The sequence below is a fragment of the Ananas comosus genome, linkage group 1 (genome assembly GCF_001540865.1).
Source record: "Ananas comosus cultivar F153 linkage group 1, ASM154086v1, whole genome shotgun sequence".
Taxonomy (NCBI): Eukaryota; Viridiplantae; Streptophyta; class Magnoliopsida; order Poales; family Bromeliaceae; genus Ananas; species Ananas comosus.
The window spans coordinates 22562243-22581114 of NC_033621.1; the positions used below are offsets into that span (position 1 = coordinate 22562243).

General features: G+C 34.4%; 2 protein-coding genes across 7 annotated transcripts; both read left to right on the forward strand.

Annotated features, from left to right (window-relative positions):
* LOC109707614 (histone-lysine N-methyltransferase ASHH3-like) lies at positions 1197-10592 on the forward strand. Of its 6 annotated transcripts, none has more exons than XR_002215560.1 (13): positions 1197-1348; positions 2405-2534; positions 2979-3078; positions 3322-3421; positions 3973-4051; positions 4193-4364; positions 4461-4541; positions 4953-5029; positions 5114-5207; positions 5912-5963; positions 6043-6127; positions 6905-6986; positions 10203-10592. XR_002215560.1 is itself a non-coding variant. In XM_020229064.1 (12 exons), the coding sequence occupies exons 1-11, from the start codon at positions 1328-1330 to the stop codon at positions 6112-6114; spliced, it is 978 nt and encodes a 325-aa protein (XP_020084653.1). In that variant the 5' UTR covers positions 1197-1327; the 3' UTR covers positions 6115-6127; positions 6905-7223. The 6 variants fall into 6 exon arrangements, 4 of the variants coding, with proteins under 4 accessions (XP_020084653.1, XP_020084821.1, XP_020084895.1 ...); XR_002215561.1 differs by having other exon boundaries at positions 10206-10592; XM_020229064.1 differs by lacking the exon at positions 10203-10592 and having other exon boundaries at positions 6905-7223.
* On the forward strand, positions 6913-15255 carry LOC109707886 (zinc finger protein WIP6-like; the record flags this gene model as incomplete). Its single annotated transcript, XM_020229450.1, has 3 exons — positions 6913-6986; positions 12852-13080; positions 14280-15255. Coding segments are annotated over 3 exons (834 nt in total), but the record flags the coding sequence as incomplete, so codon positions are not given.

Genomic DNA, 18872 nt, shown 5'->3' on the forward strand with positions numbered 1-18872 from the left:
ATTGACAAAGTTCGACTTTAAAACTTTCAATTTTGTTATCTAAATTTTTAAACTTATCCATTTGTATTCCAGGAAACTATGTATTATCGGCACGTCAGGAAATTTAGGTGCAAATTTGTCGGTCGTTGACGTATCTCTCACACACTTTCAATTAAGTCATAATTTGATATTTGCTAATGGCCAATTGATTTGCATGACTCTAAGATTTGGAATCTTGGATCAGTCAAAAATAGCAACTTGTGCTTTTTTTTGACCAAAATCTCGAAAACTCGACCTCACTTGAAAAAAAGCCTCTGGACTTTGATTTCCAGCATCTCACTCAAAAACTTGTGGAATTTTTTCACACAATTAATTATTAATTAGTTGATCAATAACTTTTGTTTGTTTTTTTTAAAGCACGTTTTGTTATAATTACTAGTTAAGTATACGTGCAAATGCACGTAATAAATATTTTAATAAGTATCTCAAATTAAAATACATTTGTACATCATATTTATTCAAAAATTTATAATATAAAATTTCAAATTTAAGAAGTAAATTTGTTTATTAGCAAATTTAGATAGTTTGCAACAATAATTATATATTATATATTATATATATATGATTATACTATAGTATATTATTATAATATATATATATATATATAGAATATATAATATTATATACTATATAAACACTTAAATTTATATATAGTGTAGATATAAATATACATTGAATATATTTTATATTTTTAAATTCTGCTAAATCCAAAATTTAAATATATATTTTAAACTAAAAGTATCAAAATTAAAAAGTTAATATAAAAATAAAATATTAGTAAATAGAATAGAGATAATATATAAATATTTATCTCGAAAAGAAAAGATGTTGAATGATAAAAATATTTAATAAAAAAATAAAATGTATATTTATTTTGTTACATTATTTGTTTTGCATATGAAAATTTTTTTTTTTGAAATGGTCTGTCAACAAATCGAAATTTAAAATACATGCTCATATATTTAGTATACATAGATAAGCACAATATGTACATACACATGCAAATTGAGAGCGGGCCCGGTTCGAACCCAATTTTAGGTAGGCCGGGCCCAATTTGATTCAAACGGTCCAACCCTATTTTTGGTGGGCCGGGCCTATTAATAAAGCCCTATTAATACTTAGTTTTTGTCCACCACCCGATCCGCCGAATCAAAAGACGACCAAAAAAAAAAAAAAATCGCCACAAAATCGGGAAAAAAAAACCCCTCCCTTTCCCTCCCCCTTGTCGCAATCAAACCCTTCGACCTTTCCCGCTCTCCATCGCCAACCCTAAATCCACCGAATCCACATGCCCGGGTCCAAGATCAAGGTTCTCTCTCTCTCTCTCTCTCTCTCTCTCTCTCTCTCTCGCGTTATACATGTGTGCATATGTGTGGTGGAAGTGGTGGGTGGAAAAGATGAGCTCTCGATTCAATTCTATCTAACTTTTGCAAGAATCTAACTGGCCGAGAAATCGGTTGTTTGATTCATGCTGTTGTGGTGTTTTGATTTGGGTTTTGTTTTAGATCTCTTAATTTGGTGTGTTTGTTACATGTTTAAGTAGAAATGCATTATGTATGGAGACCCGATCAATTCTTAATCGAGATGCTTTCGTTTCAAACCGTAGTTTCGGATCGACATTGATTAGAACCGGTAAATTTGATGTATGCTCCTGAGGCTCAAGTTTTGTTTTGGGTTCTGTTTGATTAGAGCAATTATAAAAATTTGTGCAAAAGCAAATCTTTTGATTTTTTTATTTTTTCTTTTTTGTAAACCATGTAAGTTTTCTAAGTCCGCGGGTGCTTTTGTCCTTTCGAGAAATTCATGCCGGTTAATTCGAATGCATTGGTGTTTGAATGGAAATTAATGGTTTAAGTTGTACATAAACATGCTTAGCCTGCTGGATATATTTGGTCTCTCCTCGATCTAAAGATATAAAAATTTGAATTTGTAGCAAACATCATCTTATATTTTGGTCTTTAGCAAAACTGATATGCTGTTATCTTATATCTTCATAAATCTTCTATCTTCGAGCGTTGGTTCATTGTTATCCATTCTCTTTGTTTATTTGGAAAGGGAGGAATCCATGATATGCGCATTGTATTCACTAGGTAAATGAAGTTTGCTTTCTAGTTCTTATGATGAATATCTCTGATATGCTCTGGTTTTATTCGTTAAATTTAGCCCATCGCTTCTTCATTTAGTTGCGTTCTTGATTGTCTCCTTGTTTTTTGTTTTTTTTTTCTCTCCAAATTATGTTACTACAATATAACTGTTAAACTTTTTTTCTTGGTTTAGCTTTCAAACTGACATTCATATAATCTGTCCAAATTTGTTTCAGCTACTGATGTGGGTTTGGCATTGATCTTTACTCTTTGCATGGCAGAGGCATAAACAATGTAGTATTCAACAAATTTTTGAACAAATGCTCAATGAGCTTAGTGGCCCGGTTGATTTTGATCTTCCCTGCTCGCTGAAAGAATGGAAGTCTACACATTACGTACCCATAAAGCGTAGTATCCACATGATCCACAGCTTTATATGCTTGAAGATCAAATGTTTGATATGCAGAGATTTGTATCTATATTACGGGCCTTCTTATTGATACGTTTTGCCAGAATAATTCGTGGATTTTAATGAACCTCATCTAATATTATTCTCTATTCTGTGGGTAGGGCAAATCAGGAGCCAAATATAGTATATTTCATGTAGTGAATCTATAACTCGTGAAAAATTGGAATGGTATATTTGTATTTTTATTCTCTTCTCTATTATCTCAAGAAGTTTGAAGCAGATTACTTGAATCTTGCTACTTTCTCCTAAGGATTCTGTCCCTGAATTAATGTAGTTTTCTGGACTTCACTGTTTATTCACAAGTTATTTTGTTAAGGACACCATAGCTATATTTTTTTATTTGTCTGAGCGCATTGCCTTTTGTGAATCACCTTGATTCTACAAAGATATCTATCTAACTAAAAGACGAATTGAGGATGATGGCATATTCTGTTCCTGCACTTCATCGAAATCAACAAATGGCTGTGATGAAGATTGTCATTGTGGGTAAGGGCCAATTCTTTTCATTTCTGCTCTTTCATTGTTGAATCTGGAATCACGCTACTCGGAGAATTAAGAAGGTAGTATATATTCAGTAGCTTTAAGGATTTAGAACTTTTGAAGCTGTTTACTCGTTGAGAAAGCAAACAATAGAACACACAAGCACATAATTACACCCAATATAAATACAATTTAGATTTGAAGTCCAATTATTGGCATATCTTCTGAAGTGTTTGATTTCTTAATCAGGATGCTGTTCTCTACTTGTTCATCTAGTTGCAAATGCAGCAGTAACTGTGCCAATAAACCATTCCAGTACAGAGCTCCAAAGAAAATGACGGTGGTGAAGGTACAGTCGTGGTTTTAAATCTGTGGTACATGTGGTTTTAAATCTGTGGTACATGTACACATTATGAAGTAGAACATAAGATTTGGACGAATCATTGAATATTCTGTTAGTTTAACAGCTGGATTTGCAAATGTCACTCAGAGTAGGATTCTTTAACTTCAAGATTTTATTGTGGACTTATTCATATGATTTGATGAATGGCATTCTGGAAATACTAAATTATGTCACTTTATTTGCTCTTAGTAATGTGATGGACATAAATGATTATTATGATTATGATTATTATGATTACTATTATTATTATTATTATTTTCTTCTTTTTGAGAAGAAATTATTAATATTATTGATGTTACCCTATATTATTTTCTTTTGAGAATAAATTATCATCCCTCTAGATAGGATTTAACCTATTGAATTTAAGTAATAAAAAAGATGTAGACAGAGGTTTAACATGATTACATAAATTTGTAATCATGAATTATTCATCCCAAGTACTGAAGATAAAGGCCATTTTCGTGTCTTCTTTAATAATTTCTTCCCTTTTTTTCTAGACAGAGAAATGTGGTTTTGGCTTGGTAGCAGATGAAGGGATAAAACAGGGTGATTTTGTTATAGAGTATGTGGGAGAAGGTATTTATATTTATTTATTATTTGTTAAAACCATCTACTCTTCAAATCTCCATCAAGAAGACCAAAAAAAGGGAAAAAGAACTCGTGCAAGTTCACTTATTTTCTGGTTATTTCCTTATGTCCAATTTATTCTGTTGATAGTAATTGATGATAAAACTTGTGAGGAAAGACTCTGGAATATGAAGGGCCGTGGAAATACCAACTTCTATCTATGTGAGGTCAGTCATGATATGGTAATTGATGCAACAAATAAAGGAAACAAGTCGAGATTTATAAATCACAGTTGTGAGCCAAATACTGAGATGCAGAAATGGTACTCTCTTATTTTTCATGTCTTATTATATTATAATCTTATCTCCATTTTCTATCAATAGCACAGCATGTATTGAAGCTTCATGATACTTTGCAGGAGAGTTTGTGGAGAAACTAGAGTTGGCATCTTTGCTCTTCGAGACATACAAAGAGGCGAGGAAGTGACCTACGATTATAAGTATGCCAATCTTTCAGAATGTAAAAACAACTTCTCTTTCCTTGAAAGCAGAAGCTTTTAGAAAAATGTTGTTTGTCTAAGAAGTTGGTTTGAGCTTTTGCTGCAGTAGAAAGCCAAAATGAGCTTCTGTGCTCTGAAAGAGGCTCTAATTGGAAGCTTCCTGCTTCTTGCGCAGCGAGAAATTGTAGAGATGTTAATGGTAAAACGTTGAGTTCTTTTTTGAGCAGCACTTATCCGAAAGCTGGAGCTTGTTGCCTTGTCCAAACTAGCAGTTCTTATTAAGCAAGTATCCTTTTTTCTAACACAGTGCTTCTTACTAATTAATAACATGACTATTTTTCAGCACCTTGTTATGTTGTCCTTAAAAAGGAGTGATGATTGATGGTTGTGATCATGTAATACAATTTGCAGATTTGTCCAGTTTGGAGCTGATCAAAATTGTTATTGTGGAACTCTGAGCTGCCAGAAAAAGCTAGGCAACAAGCCCAGTAAGCTTTTATCTTCTCACTTACTTGAGGAGTCTTTGTTGTACTAAACTACTAGCAAATAATTTGCATCTAATTTTAAACCAGGAGGTTCACATCAAGCGCTTCTCGATAAAAGAAAAACCCACTTTTCGAACTGTATCGGGGAGCTTGTGCGTGTGTGGCAGCCGCGGGATAAGATGTATGCACTAAGTCTTAACTCAATTGTTTTAATGTCAATCACTGGTCGATATTGCAAGTGTTTCTTCATAGAAATGGTAGTCAGTATTATGTTAGTTCGCTCATGCATTTGGGGAATCCATGCAATGAATTTAGTATGTGGTTCATTGCAATACAATGAATTTTGTCGATGCTTAAGGTTTCTTGCCTTCTTTCTTCTATTGTAAATGCTCATGGATGAGCAGGAGTTTGGCATGATGGGCATAGGCCAAGCTCATTTCAGCAGATGAACAAACCGAAACAGATTTCACTCTTCAACAGCCAAATAAGTAAACCTTCTTGCATGCTGGCAGCTGCTCCCTGCCCCGGGGTGAGGGAACCGCATATTTGTGCACAAATTTAAAACAGTCACAGTTCCATAATGTTTTATTTTTTAATTAATTTGTTCACAAGATCCCACCTATCTCTGATAAGTATCGCTAGTGATGATTTTCTACTTTTTTTTTTTCTTTCTCAATCGAACTATATATCCACTGCTAAAATGTTTGTATAAAAATGTACATTATAGTTGTTGTCTCTAATGGATTTAGTATATCAAGATTCGTCACGTGCGCAGACATAAAAAATGAATGTCCTTTTATCTTTTGGGTACTTACATCTAGTCGTCCTTTACTTTTATTTTTTAAAATATTAACCTTTTTCCTTATCATATACATGATTTCTCAGGTACCTCGCTGGATATATTTACGACTTCGATAGCTACTCTAGAAAACATACTGTAAGGACTAAGGAGCATGTTTGTACGATTATGGAATGATAATTCTGCTATGTGTCCATAACCTATTGTTGTTTGTCAGATAATGTATGTTGATAGAAGTTCTGAGATTATTGATCTATCAAAGGAGGATTGGGACTTCCTACCATTATGACTGGACTTATGAGGTAAATAATTCATTTTTCTCCTGTTGTTGATCTCTTATCTATTTTTATTTTTCCTTACCTTTTTAGAGGCAACCAACAAGCAAAACTTGTATTATTCTGCAAGCCAGTTTCTGTTTTCTCGGGTCATAAGTGTAACATAATTGAAGTTGACCTTTACTTGTTTTACTTTTTTTTTTGGCTAGATGATACTTAATTTGCCTAGAATTTTGCTTCTCGTTTATTTGGTTCAGTACTAATCATGAAGATATGATTCAGACGTTTCTTGTTACTTTATGCTTTTAAAAAGGATTTTGGCAGGAAAAGAGGAAAAAAAAGAAATGAAAGGAAAAATGAAATCCAACTAATTCTGAGCTTCAAACCTACTTACTGAAGTTGGATAATTTTGGAGGAACCTTTCAAATAATTATTCGCATACTGGCTTTTTTTTTAAATATATTATCACCAAGCGTTTTTGGAAAAACTACCAAACATATAAATCTGTAGTGATATAGTAACCAAATCCTCTTTAGTATTTTTTGTGTCAACAACAGCCAAGTTATCTATGCAAAAGAACTTTGCATTTCGTGTTAGCCCTTGTCAGAAAAGCATGTGTCAATAAATTAACTTCTGGAAATCTAAGTATTTGACACTGAATTCGATGGTCAATCTGACATGTGCTCTTTTCATTTTGTGATTTCACTACTTTGTGGGGTTTATGTAAAATAAGACACCGTCCATTAAGTTTTTGCCGTCTTTTTACCTGTTATAGTAACCAAGATTATTTGTCATATTTTGCAGTGTTCTAAGTGGTGCTTCAGTGTAATAGTAGCTCACATTTCTCCATTATTATCCTAACAGAAGTCATAGCTCTGAGTCTGAGGTAATTGTCATTACACAAATAATTTACTTAGCATGCTTGTGATTTGATTCTTTTTTATTTTAATTTTCTCTCACATTGTTTACTTGATATTCTTAGCTATTGTTATTTTGGATGTCACATGTTTCTCATTTACATTCTGAGTTTGTTGTTGTACAGTACAGCTGTTAATATCCTTGTACAATTGGAAAACACAGATAAGTTTAGAAGTTCTATACAATCGGAAAACATGCAAGTTAATTAGAAAGTTTATATATTAATATTTCTAAATAGGAAGATTGGGTCATACTAGGCAACCAATTAGACGTCTAAAATGTAGTAAAGTCCAATATCAGGTCGACACTTATGAGATTTTAGGTTCTTCTATAGGATGCTATTCTTATGTCAGGGATACTTTACTTTTTAAATTAAACCTTTCTATATTTGGACCCGGGGCTATTACAAGTTCAAGTTGATGTGCCTTCGTGAATGGATAGATATTCATGAATTTAGCAGGTAAATCAAAATGGTGAACTAATATTCGTAGGTACCATTTCGTTCGAGAACAAGCTATTTTTATTTATTCTTGGAATAGGTATAACTTCTGGGATAGGCAGGAATTAGTTTAATTTTGTGTTTGGACGAGAATCGAGATATTTAGAGGAATAAGAAAAATTACGTTTGGATGATTGGGTTGGAATATTAGGAATAAGAATAATTATGATTGACAATAAAAATAATTTACGTAAATAATATGCATCTAAGTATTAGTAAAAAAATATTTTAATAAGTTAATAAATAAATTAATTAAAATTACTATATGAGATGATGAAGATGACATTAATTAGTAAATAACTATAAAAAATAAGTCAATATTGTTAATATTAATTAATTATTTATATTTTTAGTTAATATATTAATTAGATAAATTAAAATATTAATTCTTTAAATAATATAAATATTAGTTAATGATTGAATGAGGCATATCAAATAGCTAACTATAACTAGATAATTAATTATAAATTATAAATAAATTATTATTTAAATACTTCTTAATTTAAAAAAGTTAAAGAATTACTAAAAAAGTTAATTACATTAATTAATTATTATTTATAACTATTTATAACTTAAATAGTAAAAGAATAAAGTAGAGAATAGTTTGTTCCACCTGATAGGTGGAACTATTATTCTCCCCTCCTAATGGGTTATTTTACCCGTTAAGAGGAGAATAGTAGTTCTTAGCTATTCATAGTACCGTTTGGAAGAATAAGGGGAATGAATTCCTTATTCTTCCTTTATCCTTTGAACCAAACATTGCCTTAGATTTTTCAAAAACTTATTTATTCGGTGTACCCTTTCAAAGGATGGTACCTAGAGTTTACTCTTAATACTTTTTTCAAACCAGTTTGACAATTCTGTGTGTTAGAGATCATCACATATTTGTATAATGATATAAAATTGTTTCATAAATATCGCATACATTGAGGAAGAGTATGTTTGCTGATGGTCGTTTTGTATGAGAAAAGTGATTTAAGCTATAGAATGGATAGTAATTCGATTGAAATTGGTGGAGTATTTGATGAAATCTCATATCTTCTCTTCTATAGAAAAACCTTGCATTTGCACAATGCATTTTCCTGCAGAGATATCCTATAAAGTAAATTTGCTTGCTGAGTAGATCTTATAGCGCAAAAATCGTGTTGTATTTAAACTTTGGATACCATATATGAAACAAACCTTTCCATGCCAAACCCCTTTTGACTAATAATTGCATTGATTTAAGTGAAAGAACATGAAGAAAAAAGAATAATGAAATGAAAGGGGGGAAAAGGACATTACAAATCAATTGAATTCAAAGGAGGAAACAAAGTAAAAGGTAAAATTGACTAGTGTTTGTGAAAATGATGGGTAAGAATGGGCTCTTTGTACGCCAAATTTTAGCTTTGAATGCGAAGGTTGTTGTTGATGTTCCTCGCCCCCATGATAAGGTACATGGAGATTAATTTGTTGATTAATAAGTGCTTTTAGTCTGACTATTATATGAATGTATAAACTGTTTGATGTCGCATATGACATCAAAAAGACCTTGCATATGTAAAACTAAAACCTACTTCTGGGTTATCAAACAAATCCTTAGGTAGATAGTGATAGAGATGATGCTCTGAAACTAATAATCTTCTGTTTGTAAGCTATTTAGAGTCATGTAAACCACTCTCAAAGGTTGCGAGAGTTTAGCAGTTACAAATGACTGGGGAGAACCAGATTCAATTAACCTGTGTGAAAAATGTAATGTCGTAGCCGTGACAATGAAGAGACTAAGCTTGAGGTTGCAAGAAAAAAAAAAAAAATTTCTTACCAACTGTATTATTAGCTGGGAATACTGCTATAAGCCATTATAAATAAAAATTCCTTTGCTATTATTTTTTTTTTCGTTTGGTACTTATTCAACTTTTACATCTTTTGATTTTAGTTTTTTGTTATTATTTTAAATTTAATGGTAATTCTATTAGATTTGGTAACTTGATTTGCTTGTTAGTCGACGAAACTGTTTCAATTTGCTGATCAAGAGCTAAAGAAGTTATCAAGTTTAAAGAAAACCCTAATTCCAGCTAATGGGAATAATTAAATAGTTCAAAACCAAAGGGAGTCAAACTTAGCAAAAATTGGGCAACCTGTTTCAAAAATTCTCAGCAGTAGTTGAAAGGGATACTCACGCACATTTTGGCTAGAGAAAGTTCCTAGGGTTTTGCGAATGAGTATTCTATGGTTTGCCCCGAATGCTCTTCTTAATGAGTTGTTGATGTACCCCGTCTTTTAATATTTTTTTTGTAAGGTGCATTTTTAATAGAATTTCTATTCCAATATTCAGGAACGGTGAATCGTGTTGAAATGCGTAAAACAATTGTTGTTCTCTAAAAATTTAATGTTGTCGTAAAATGACATTTCTAAAACACTCCTACTCACGTCGGGACTCGAGATGTTTTGACAGGCGATAGGAGAAAATTAAACAAAGATTAAAGATTTGGCGGGATTTGGACTGGGGACTGCTGTTTTGGGTACATTGTGAAAGAGGGACAACTGTGATGTGGTCTCTCGTATGAAAAGCCCAACATTGTACTCATAAGCATTGGGAACGAGAGATCAACGACATAATTGTTTCCTTCACTATTTTTTTCTTGTTTTTGTTTTTTTGTTTTTTTTTTTTTAGTCCAACTCATTCAGTGATGTTCTTCACACTAGGAGAGCTAAGAAGTTTCTACTCAACCAAAGCCGACCACTCCCTGCTGAAAAGATAAGAAAAAAACAACACCGAAAGAAGAGGGCGTAGAGAGAGAGAGAGAGAGAGATGGGCATTTGGCGTTATGTGGCGTGGCCCATGGAGGAAAGGAAGGTGCAGGAGGGGCCATTGTAATTGTTGCTGTTGTTGTTGTTGTTGTTGTTGTTGTTGTTGTTGTGGTGGTGGTGGTGGTGGTGGTGGTGGAGGGCCCCGCGCACGCGTGGGAGTTTCGCACGGGTGCGTGGGAAGAGTAGGAACCCTTTCAAATTTGAGACCAGCAGTCCCTACCCCACATCCCTAAGCTCAAATGAAAAATCTTTCTATCACAGTTATTTATACATTGTGCCATGCAAGATCAAGAAGAGTTCATTTAGAAGCAATGTAGTAGTAGTTTTTTTTTTCCTTAATACTTTTATATAATATGAAGATAAATATTTGATCCGACGTTAAAATTTAACATCGTTAGGAATATGTAACACTGAGAATTCATTGGGTCTAAACCGCTGGTTCAAAATATTTAAGCTCAACTTTTAATTCTAGTGTGTTTGTTACGTATAAGTCTCTCGCACTCTCCCAGATTATTCGAGGTGGAATTATTTGGGTGCCACCACTATAACAAACCTTGCATTTAAAAACACTGTAAATATTAATTAGTGACTCTTTAAAGGATTGGTAAGAATAACTCTACGCTTGTAAAAGTGTTGAGTAAAGAGTCGTTGAGTAAATATATCAAGATAAATATAAAGACTAGCGGCAAAAAATTTTTATTAGTATTTGATAAAAATATATTTATTTGCGACACTTAATCATAATGTTAGCACATGCAAAATATTGAAGACGCTAAAATAAATCGTCGTCTAAAAAGCATGATTTAAAACATATTTTGTTGTAGTGTACATTTAAATAAAGGTTTATGTATGGAAGATATATATTATAGATTTGAGGACGATTGGACCAGCTTTGGTGCCATATTGCATGCATGCATATCAAATGAATTTGATACGACATGGCTTTGGGATAGTGTTAGAGTTTGATTGGTATCCAGCCCTATATATCTAATCTACCGAACCAAAAAAAGTTGGAGCAAAAATTACACAGATATAAAAACATTAATAAGGGGAGTACTTTGGGCAACATGTTGTCAATTTAGGATTTGTTAGGACGTGAACCAAACCATACTATACTGATTTTTTTTTTTAAGAAAAAAAAGAAATACGTCACCTTAGAAAAGAAATATACTTTTCTAAAAATTATGACGGTTTGAACCTTGAGTCTGATGATAGAAAAAAGTTTCGCAGTACACACTTGGATAAATTATTGAGACATCTAAAACCTATCCCATGAATACATTTGATTTTTTGCACTTTTATTTTCTTTGATAGATTAACACTAGCATCTACAGCGTATGGTATCATATAAAAGAGCAATACTAGTGATACATTCCAAAAGGAATGTATATTTTACATCTTATCTATTCATGGATGAAAATTATTTTACTAGTCATATTGATGCGACTGATGAAGAACATCTATCTTTAAATAGGTGGGGTGTATTTTGTACACTCTGAAGTATTTTTCCATACGAAAAAGGATGATGTGAAGAGCAGGTGCGTAGTTGTATATCATGCATCACTCCACCTTATGCATGAGTTGCTCGCACGTACCAAGCTTCACTAGTATATAACAATATTATTATTATTATTATTATTAACATGATTATATGAACATATGTACAACCAGTGAGTGCGTGAGAGAGAGGGAGAGAGAGAGAGAGAGAGAGGTAACGTAACGCCAATTTCTGTCACTCTACACATGTAGATACGCAAGTGAGAGAGAGAGAGAGAGAGAGAGTAAGAGAGAGAGTAAGAGAGAGAGAACGTAAACACGGAGTCGGGGCGAACTAAAGGCGGAGTGAATGCGTCCACAAAGGGAAAGGAAAAAAAGATGCGTGAGCGAGAGAGAGAGAGAGACATAAAAGAGAGAGAGAGAAGGAGATGCATGCATGCATGGATATTCGTGCCCCTGCATGGGGCGGGGCCCACGTCCCTCGGGTCCCATGCCCCTCTCCCTTTGCCGGCCTCTTGTCCCCTCCCTATCCCATACATGCCAAAACCACCCCCCTCGCACGTGCATAATCCNTGCCCCTGCATGGGGCGGGGCCCACGTCCCTCGGGTCCCATGCCCCTCTCCCTTTGCCGGCCTCTTGTCCCCTCCCTATCCCATACATGCCAAAACCCTAGCCATGGAGCCTATATAGTATATACACCACCTATCTCGCTATATATACGCGCGTCCACCTCCTACTAGCTCCCACCCTATCCACAACTCTCTCTTCTTTCTCCTTGTTGTCACCACTATTCATCACTAGGATTAATTCTTACACATTAACCTCACGTTAAACACTCCGCCTCTATATATATATATAGCCATGCAATTACACAATAACATTGGAGGAGGAGAAGAAGAAGAAGAAGAAGAGCAATCCATACTATGCCTCTCTCTTTGGCCCCCCGGTCAACAAAACCCGCCTAGTTCTTTTTCGTCTTCTCGTGCTAATTCGCGTACTTCTGCTTTTGCTTTTGGTTCTGGTTCTGCTTCTACTTCTGCTTTCAGCTCTTTACGGCTATCGTGCAACCGACTGGATGAAGAGTCGAACGTGACGATCGCGCTCTCCATAGCCCCCCCTAATGCTACTAGCGTTAGCGCAAGCCTGTCCACCGCAGCCACAAACCCTACTCCGAGCCAATATTGGATACCATCCGCCGCCGAGATCCTCGTCGGCGCGACTCAGTTCTCTTGCGTCGTCTGTCACAAGACATTCAACCGCTTCAACAATTTGCAGGTTATGTTTATATGTTACTCATAACTGTTGTTTTAAAAGTTATAGATGTTAATTACTTCCTCCAGTGGTGTTTACATATATTTTTATGTTTTCAAGAAAACCATCTACTTAGAATGAGGGCTCGGTAGATCCTTACCTGACTCTTTTTTTTTTTTTTTTTTTTTTTTTTTTTTGCACAGTTGAAGTAACTACAGCGAAACAAGATATTTCAAAATCTCTTTCCTTTTTTTTTTTCTTTTTTTTGGGGGGGGTAGAATTCTAGGCTCCCAGTAAATTGACCTTCACAGTTCACAGGTCATTTCATATCATATAATGAGATTGCTCTCACTATTATTCTCTTGTAAAACTCTAAAAGTTACTAGTTAGCTAGAGAACGATGGATGAACGTTTTAATTTTTATATATAGTAGTAGTACTCAAGTATCACCTACAATAGAAACACTTTGAATTGCTAGAAAACACCTGACTTCTATATATATATATACTTAAATATGCAAAATGCTGACCCGATGTGAACAAATTATATCAACTTTAAAAGAAAAAAAAATTACCAAGACAATCACAATCGTTCAAAGCAAAACAAGTGAGTAACCACATTACACAGGTTGTGTTCTTGGATATATATATATATTCTAACTATAATATTTCTGGAAGGACTACTCATGATGTTGTGCTTTTAATTTTTTAATCCATAAATCAACCCTTTAACCATTTCTAGCTCTTGTATTAATATTATTTGTTTAGGGGAGCAGTATCATTCTAACTCTACAATTCTTGATCCAAGGGTCAACAAGTGAGAAACATCAATTTTTTTATACTTTTAGAAATATAGTAGTTCTATACTATATATATATATAGATAGAGAGAGAGAGAGAGTTCAGCTACTGTACTATCGATAGTATCAAGGGCTTGATGCTATCGAGTTTTTCACCATTAGATCTATCTTCTTAATCATTTCAGCCTGTTAGATCATACTATTCAGCCAATCACCTACTCAATTTTACGGGATCACTATCATTCTAACTGTACATCTCTTAATGCATCCAAAGGTTAAAACCTAATAGCATTAATGACTTGTGCTATTAATAGTATAGTAACCTAATTATATATATATATATATATATATATATATATATAGTTTCTGATATGTATAGTAGCTAGCTAGCTTGCATTTTTGATTGATTTAATCAATTGTTGCAGATGCACATGTGGGGCCACGGCTCGCAGTACCGGAAGGGCTCGGAGTCCCTGCGAGGGGTGACGAAGCCGCCATCGTCACCGTCGGCAGCCGCTGCGGCGATACCGGCATCGATGATGCGTCTTCCGTGCTACTGCTGCGCAGAGGGGTGCCGCAACAACATCGAGCACCCGCGGTCGCGGCCGCTGAAGGACTTCCGCACACTGCAGACGCACTACCGGCGCAAGCACGGGGCGCGGCCGTTCGCGTGCCGCCGGTGCGGGAAGCGCTTCGCGGTGCGCGGCGACTGGCGCACCCACGAGAAGAACTGCGGCCGCCTCTGGTTCTGCATCTGCGGGTCCGACTTCAAGCACAAGCGCTCGCTCAAGGACCACGTCCGGTCCTTCGGCGGCGGACACGCGCCGCACATCGCCGAGTCGTTGAATGTGGCGGACAACGGCGAGGAGGGAGAGGAGGATGAGGAGGATATTGAAGATCCAGAAGAAGCTGATCATCACGATCATATTGGCGATGATGATCACGCGCATGCATGAACTAATTAAGAGGAGGGATCGATTAATTTTCACAACATATGCCTGGTTTGTGACCTAGTTAAATTATATATTAATTAGGGCTTCCTAGTGTTAGTTATATATATATAACCCTAACTAGAGCTAGCTAGCTTGTCCGAAGAAAGAGAATTGAGCAACAAGCTCCTGGAACATATATTGTTGAACCCTAGAGAGAGAGAGAACTAGAGATCTAGGGAGAGATCTAGAGATATCTAGAGGGAGGGTTCAGTTGCTTGATGTTGTGTCTCTCTTTCATGCAGTTTCTCTATCACTTTTCTAACGTTCACTGTGACTGGTGTCGTTGTGTATCGTGCATGAGAGAGAGAGAGAGAGAGAGAGAGAGTATAAGCCTAGCTATAAGGGATCTTGTTATTCATAATGCATGGTTTTCTTTTACTACTAATTAATGAATTATATATATATATATGTGTGTGTGTATGTATGTATGTATGTATGTATGTATGTATATAAGTACTGATGGATGAGTGCGTGGTTTATTGGGGTTAATTTGTCGTATTAATAATGTAACTGATGAGGTGCAGGAGTCATGAGTTGCAGAGGCTTATTAGCAGCATGCATGAAACAAAGAAGCTAAAAGTGGTAGTAGTTAGATTCCCAACAGATATAGATCATGATATATATATATATATATATGTGAACTGTATATCATATTAAGTTGGAAGCAGCTTTTGGCTGTGGCAACTTTATCTCTTTGGACACAACAACAGCACAGAGAAAGAAAGAGAGAGAGAGCTGAAAATGTCATCATCTTCCCCCGGCCTCTTTCTTTTAGGGACTCTCAGCACAGACAAAGGAAATTCTTCTTCTTATATTTTTTTAATATGTGTATATATATGCATTACGTGTGGTCATTACTTAGAGAGAGAGAGAGAGAGAGAGAGAGAGATTCTGATATATATTTATAATATATATAAAAATATATTGCTAGCTTTGAGAGGGCAGAGACTGAGACGAGTCTGTCCTCATGTCTGTTAGCTGCAGCCACTGAGTTATTTATTAGCATCCGTACTCTCTCTCTCTCTCTCTCTCTTCACACACACACTTTTCTCCGTGTCACTCACTCTTTCTCTCTAGCTCTCTCTCTCTCTCTCTCTCTCTCTCTCTCACTCACTCACTTTGATGAGAAATTAATTGCGTGGGATGTGGTCTATGCACCTGGAAAAGATCGAAGTGTGGAGCAGGAGAAAGTCTACTGTACAACAGTTGCATCACACCATCTATATATTGGCTTAAATGAGTCAGTGTCCTGTTCTGTGGCGGAAGGTCATATGAATCGAGTCATATTCGAAATGGCGTGAGGTTTGATAGGGCCGAGTCATGTTCGAAGTGGCGTGAGGCTGATTAGGCCGAGTCACAATCGAGACCCGTGGGCGCTGTATCTGTTCGCTTTAAATGAATTGATTGTATATTTCTAATAGCTCGAACTTTTGGGATTAATGATTAGCGTCAATAATCAGACACTATATTTAATCAATTACATTTTTTTTAAATAAAAAATATAATAAAAATATTTTTTTAAAAAATCATGATAGAATGAGCAAACTTCAGAAAAATTATTTGATTAATTGGGGGCCCCACATCAGCAATATAACTATTGCAATTTACATTTTTTAGTAGAGTTGGGCCATAAAATCTAGTCATTTGCTTAGCTCTGTTGTGGAGCATAAAATGCTATTAGAAAAAGTTCAAAACACCTTGCCTAATTTTTTTTAAAATTTTTCTAATACAACTTCTATTTCTAGTAAAATTATGTGTTAGGTTTCAAAATGATGTGTTCTTTTTCCAGTCTGAAAGCTTTAGACCAATTTAAATTGTTAACCCTCTATATATCATTTATGACTATTTGAAGATAGCAATAAGAGGAGGATCAAATAGGCCCTAAATAACACATGCTACATACAGGTAATTAATTAAACTACAAATCATTTACAAATGCTAATAGGTTATGGTATATATGTAGGGTATAGTAGTATCAAAGTAGTGATATTACATTAAATACTCCTAACATATTCTTTTATTGTGGAATCTGAAGCACTTCTAATATTCAGCCTCACATTTTATTTTTGCTTCCACTCTATAAAAAATTTAAAAAATAGAAGAAATATTAAGTCTACAACCAAATAAAAATTAAAGAAATTACAACCTCTTATCAAGGGGTACCCACTACAACAAAAACGGTCTATAGCGACACTTTTAAATGTAGGTACATGTCAAAAAAGTGCTGCTAGCTAAAATTACCGACACTTTTAAAAAGTGTTGCTATATGTGGGGTCGCTAGGTATATAGTGACAGTTAAAGAGTGTCGCTATAACCTAACAGAGTGTTGCTAATTTTTAAATACTTATTTAAGCATTTAGCAACTGCTGAAACTCTATCTCGTTGGCTACGGTGGCGGAGGAGGACGACAGTAAAGGCTCTTCGTCTAGAATTTCAGTGGATTGAGTGAAGAGAGAAGAAAAGATGATAATTGATTTTTCTTTTTTTTTTTCTTTTCTGTTTGTAATCGGGCCAAATGGACTGGGTGTGGTGGGTTGAGTAAAGTAATCTTTTATTTTTGGTTGGATTGGGCTTTATATTTAGGCATTAGTAGATGTGTTTTTAAGTTTTAGCATAAATGGGACACTTACTCAAAAGTGTCCCAAACATGTGTCCCTATAACCTAATTCTGTTGTAGGTATTGATGGTTTACTGACGCTGGCCTCTTTTTAGTTTTTTTTTTTTTTTTGGGAGATAGACAGCATGTTACTCTTTTCGTTTATTTCATTTAGAAATAAACTTAACTAGAAATGTGAATCAATTAGGATTCGAACTAGCGCCTTTTTCTAATTTTTTTGTAACAAAAAGAAAATTATAAAAAGATTAGAGCAGCAAAGAAAATAAGCCGATGGATTCAAGTTATTGTAGAAGTACAACTCCAAGTGAGTTATAGACCTAGCACTCCTCTAAAATTATTTGTTCAATTAAACACCCAACTAAAACATATATATACGACTGCTGAAATAAACAATTTGCGCCAAATATATATACTCTAAATATTAAGAACAATATATATATTTCTTATAACCTTTTCTCTTATAACAAACAGTATAGTTTTATTATCCTTTAAATACTTAAAAAAAATTATAATTCGACCTCGTATGTAAACTGAGTATAGCCGCATAACGATCTCTATATACAAAAGAAAAAAGTTGGAGAATGTAGAGAGCTCGGTGAATGTTTTTTTCATTAATAAGCTTAAAAAATATTATAATAATAAAAGTAGTCATTCGAAAATTTTATTTACAAAACTAGTCTTATGCGCTGAATAATTTATCATTTTTTTGTAATTAAAAAATAGATTAATTTCATACATGTCCCTATAAATATAGTGAATAGTAAATATATCTCTACAAAATTCAATTTTCATATATTGTAAAATTCTGATATTTTCAAATATGTTTTTGTCATTAGCATCAGTTAGAAAAAATTAGTTAACCATAGGTTAAATGCTTAACTCTAATTAGTTTTTGACTTTTTCAGACCTTTATATTACACTAGAATGGTTTTTGGAGGGATATATTTGTGATGGCAAAATTGAAAATATAAACGGTTCTCTAACGGTAACAAACCAGAGAGACATATTTAAAAATATTAGGACTTTTGTAGGAACAACATATAAAAGTTGAATTTTATAAAAATACATTTGTCATTCACTATGTTTGCAGAAATATGTATAAAACTAACTCTTAAAAAATTCTATAGAGTTAGTCGTGCAAAAATCTCGACCACGGTCCATGCAATAATTTCTCTTCTCACTCTCAAGCTAAGTGATAAACTCAACTCAACTCAACTCAACTGTGTTTGGAGCTTTTGCTCTTGCGCGACTACAGTGTTGGCACCAGGTTACTTTAAGCAGAAGGTGTCAGAGTGGGGACCACCAGATGAGGGGCTAAGAGAGAAGGCCAAATTGCATGGAGGCCCCCTCTACTATGGCCATATTCGGAATTGGCCCTTTAGCTGTACTTATTTCCCACTAATACTTTT

What these genes read in the sequence shown, in the direction of transcription:
- LOC109707614 (XM_020229064.1), top strand. Translation starts at nt 1,328, where the DNA reads ATGCCCGGGTCCAAGATCAAG. An exon ending in TATAGAGTATGTGGGAGAAG is followed by an intron (nt 4,052 to 4,192) that starts GTATTTATATTT and finishes TTCTGTTGATAG; the next exon opens with TAATTGATGATAAAACTTGT. An exon ending in AAAGCTAGGCAACAAGCCCA is followed by an intron (nt 5,030 to 5,113) that starts GTAAGCTTTTAT and finishes ATTTTAAACCAG; the next exon opens with GAGGTTCACATCAAGCGCTT.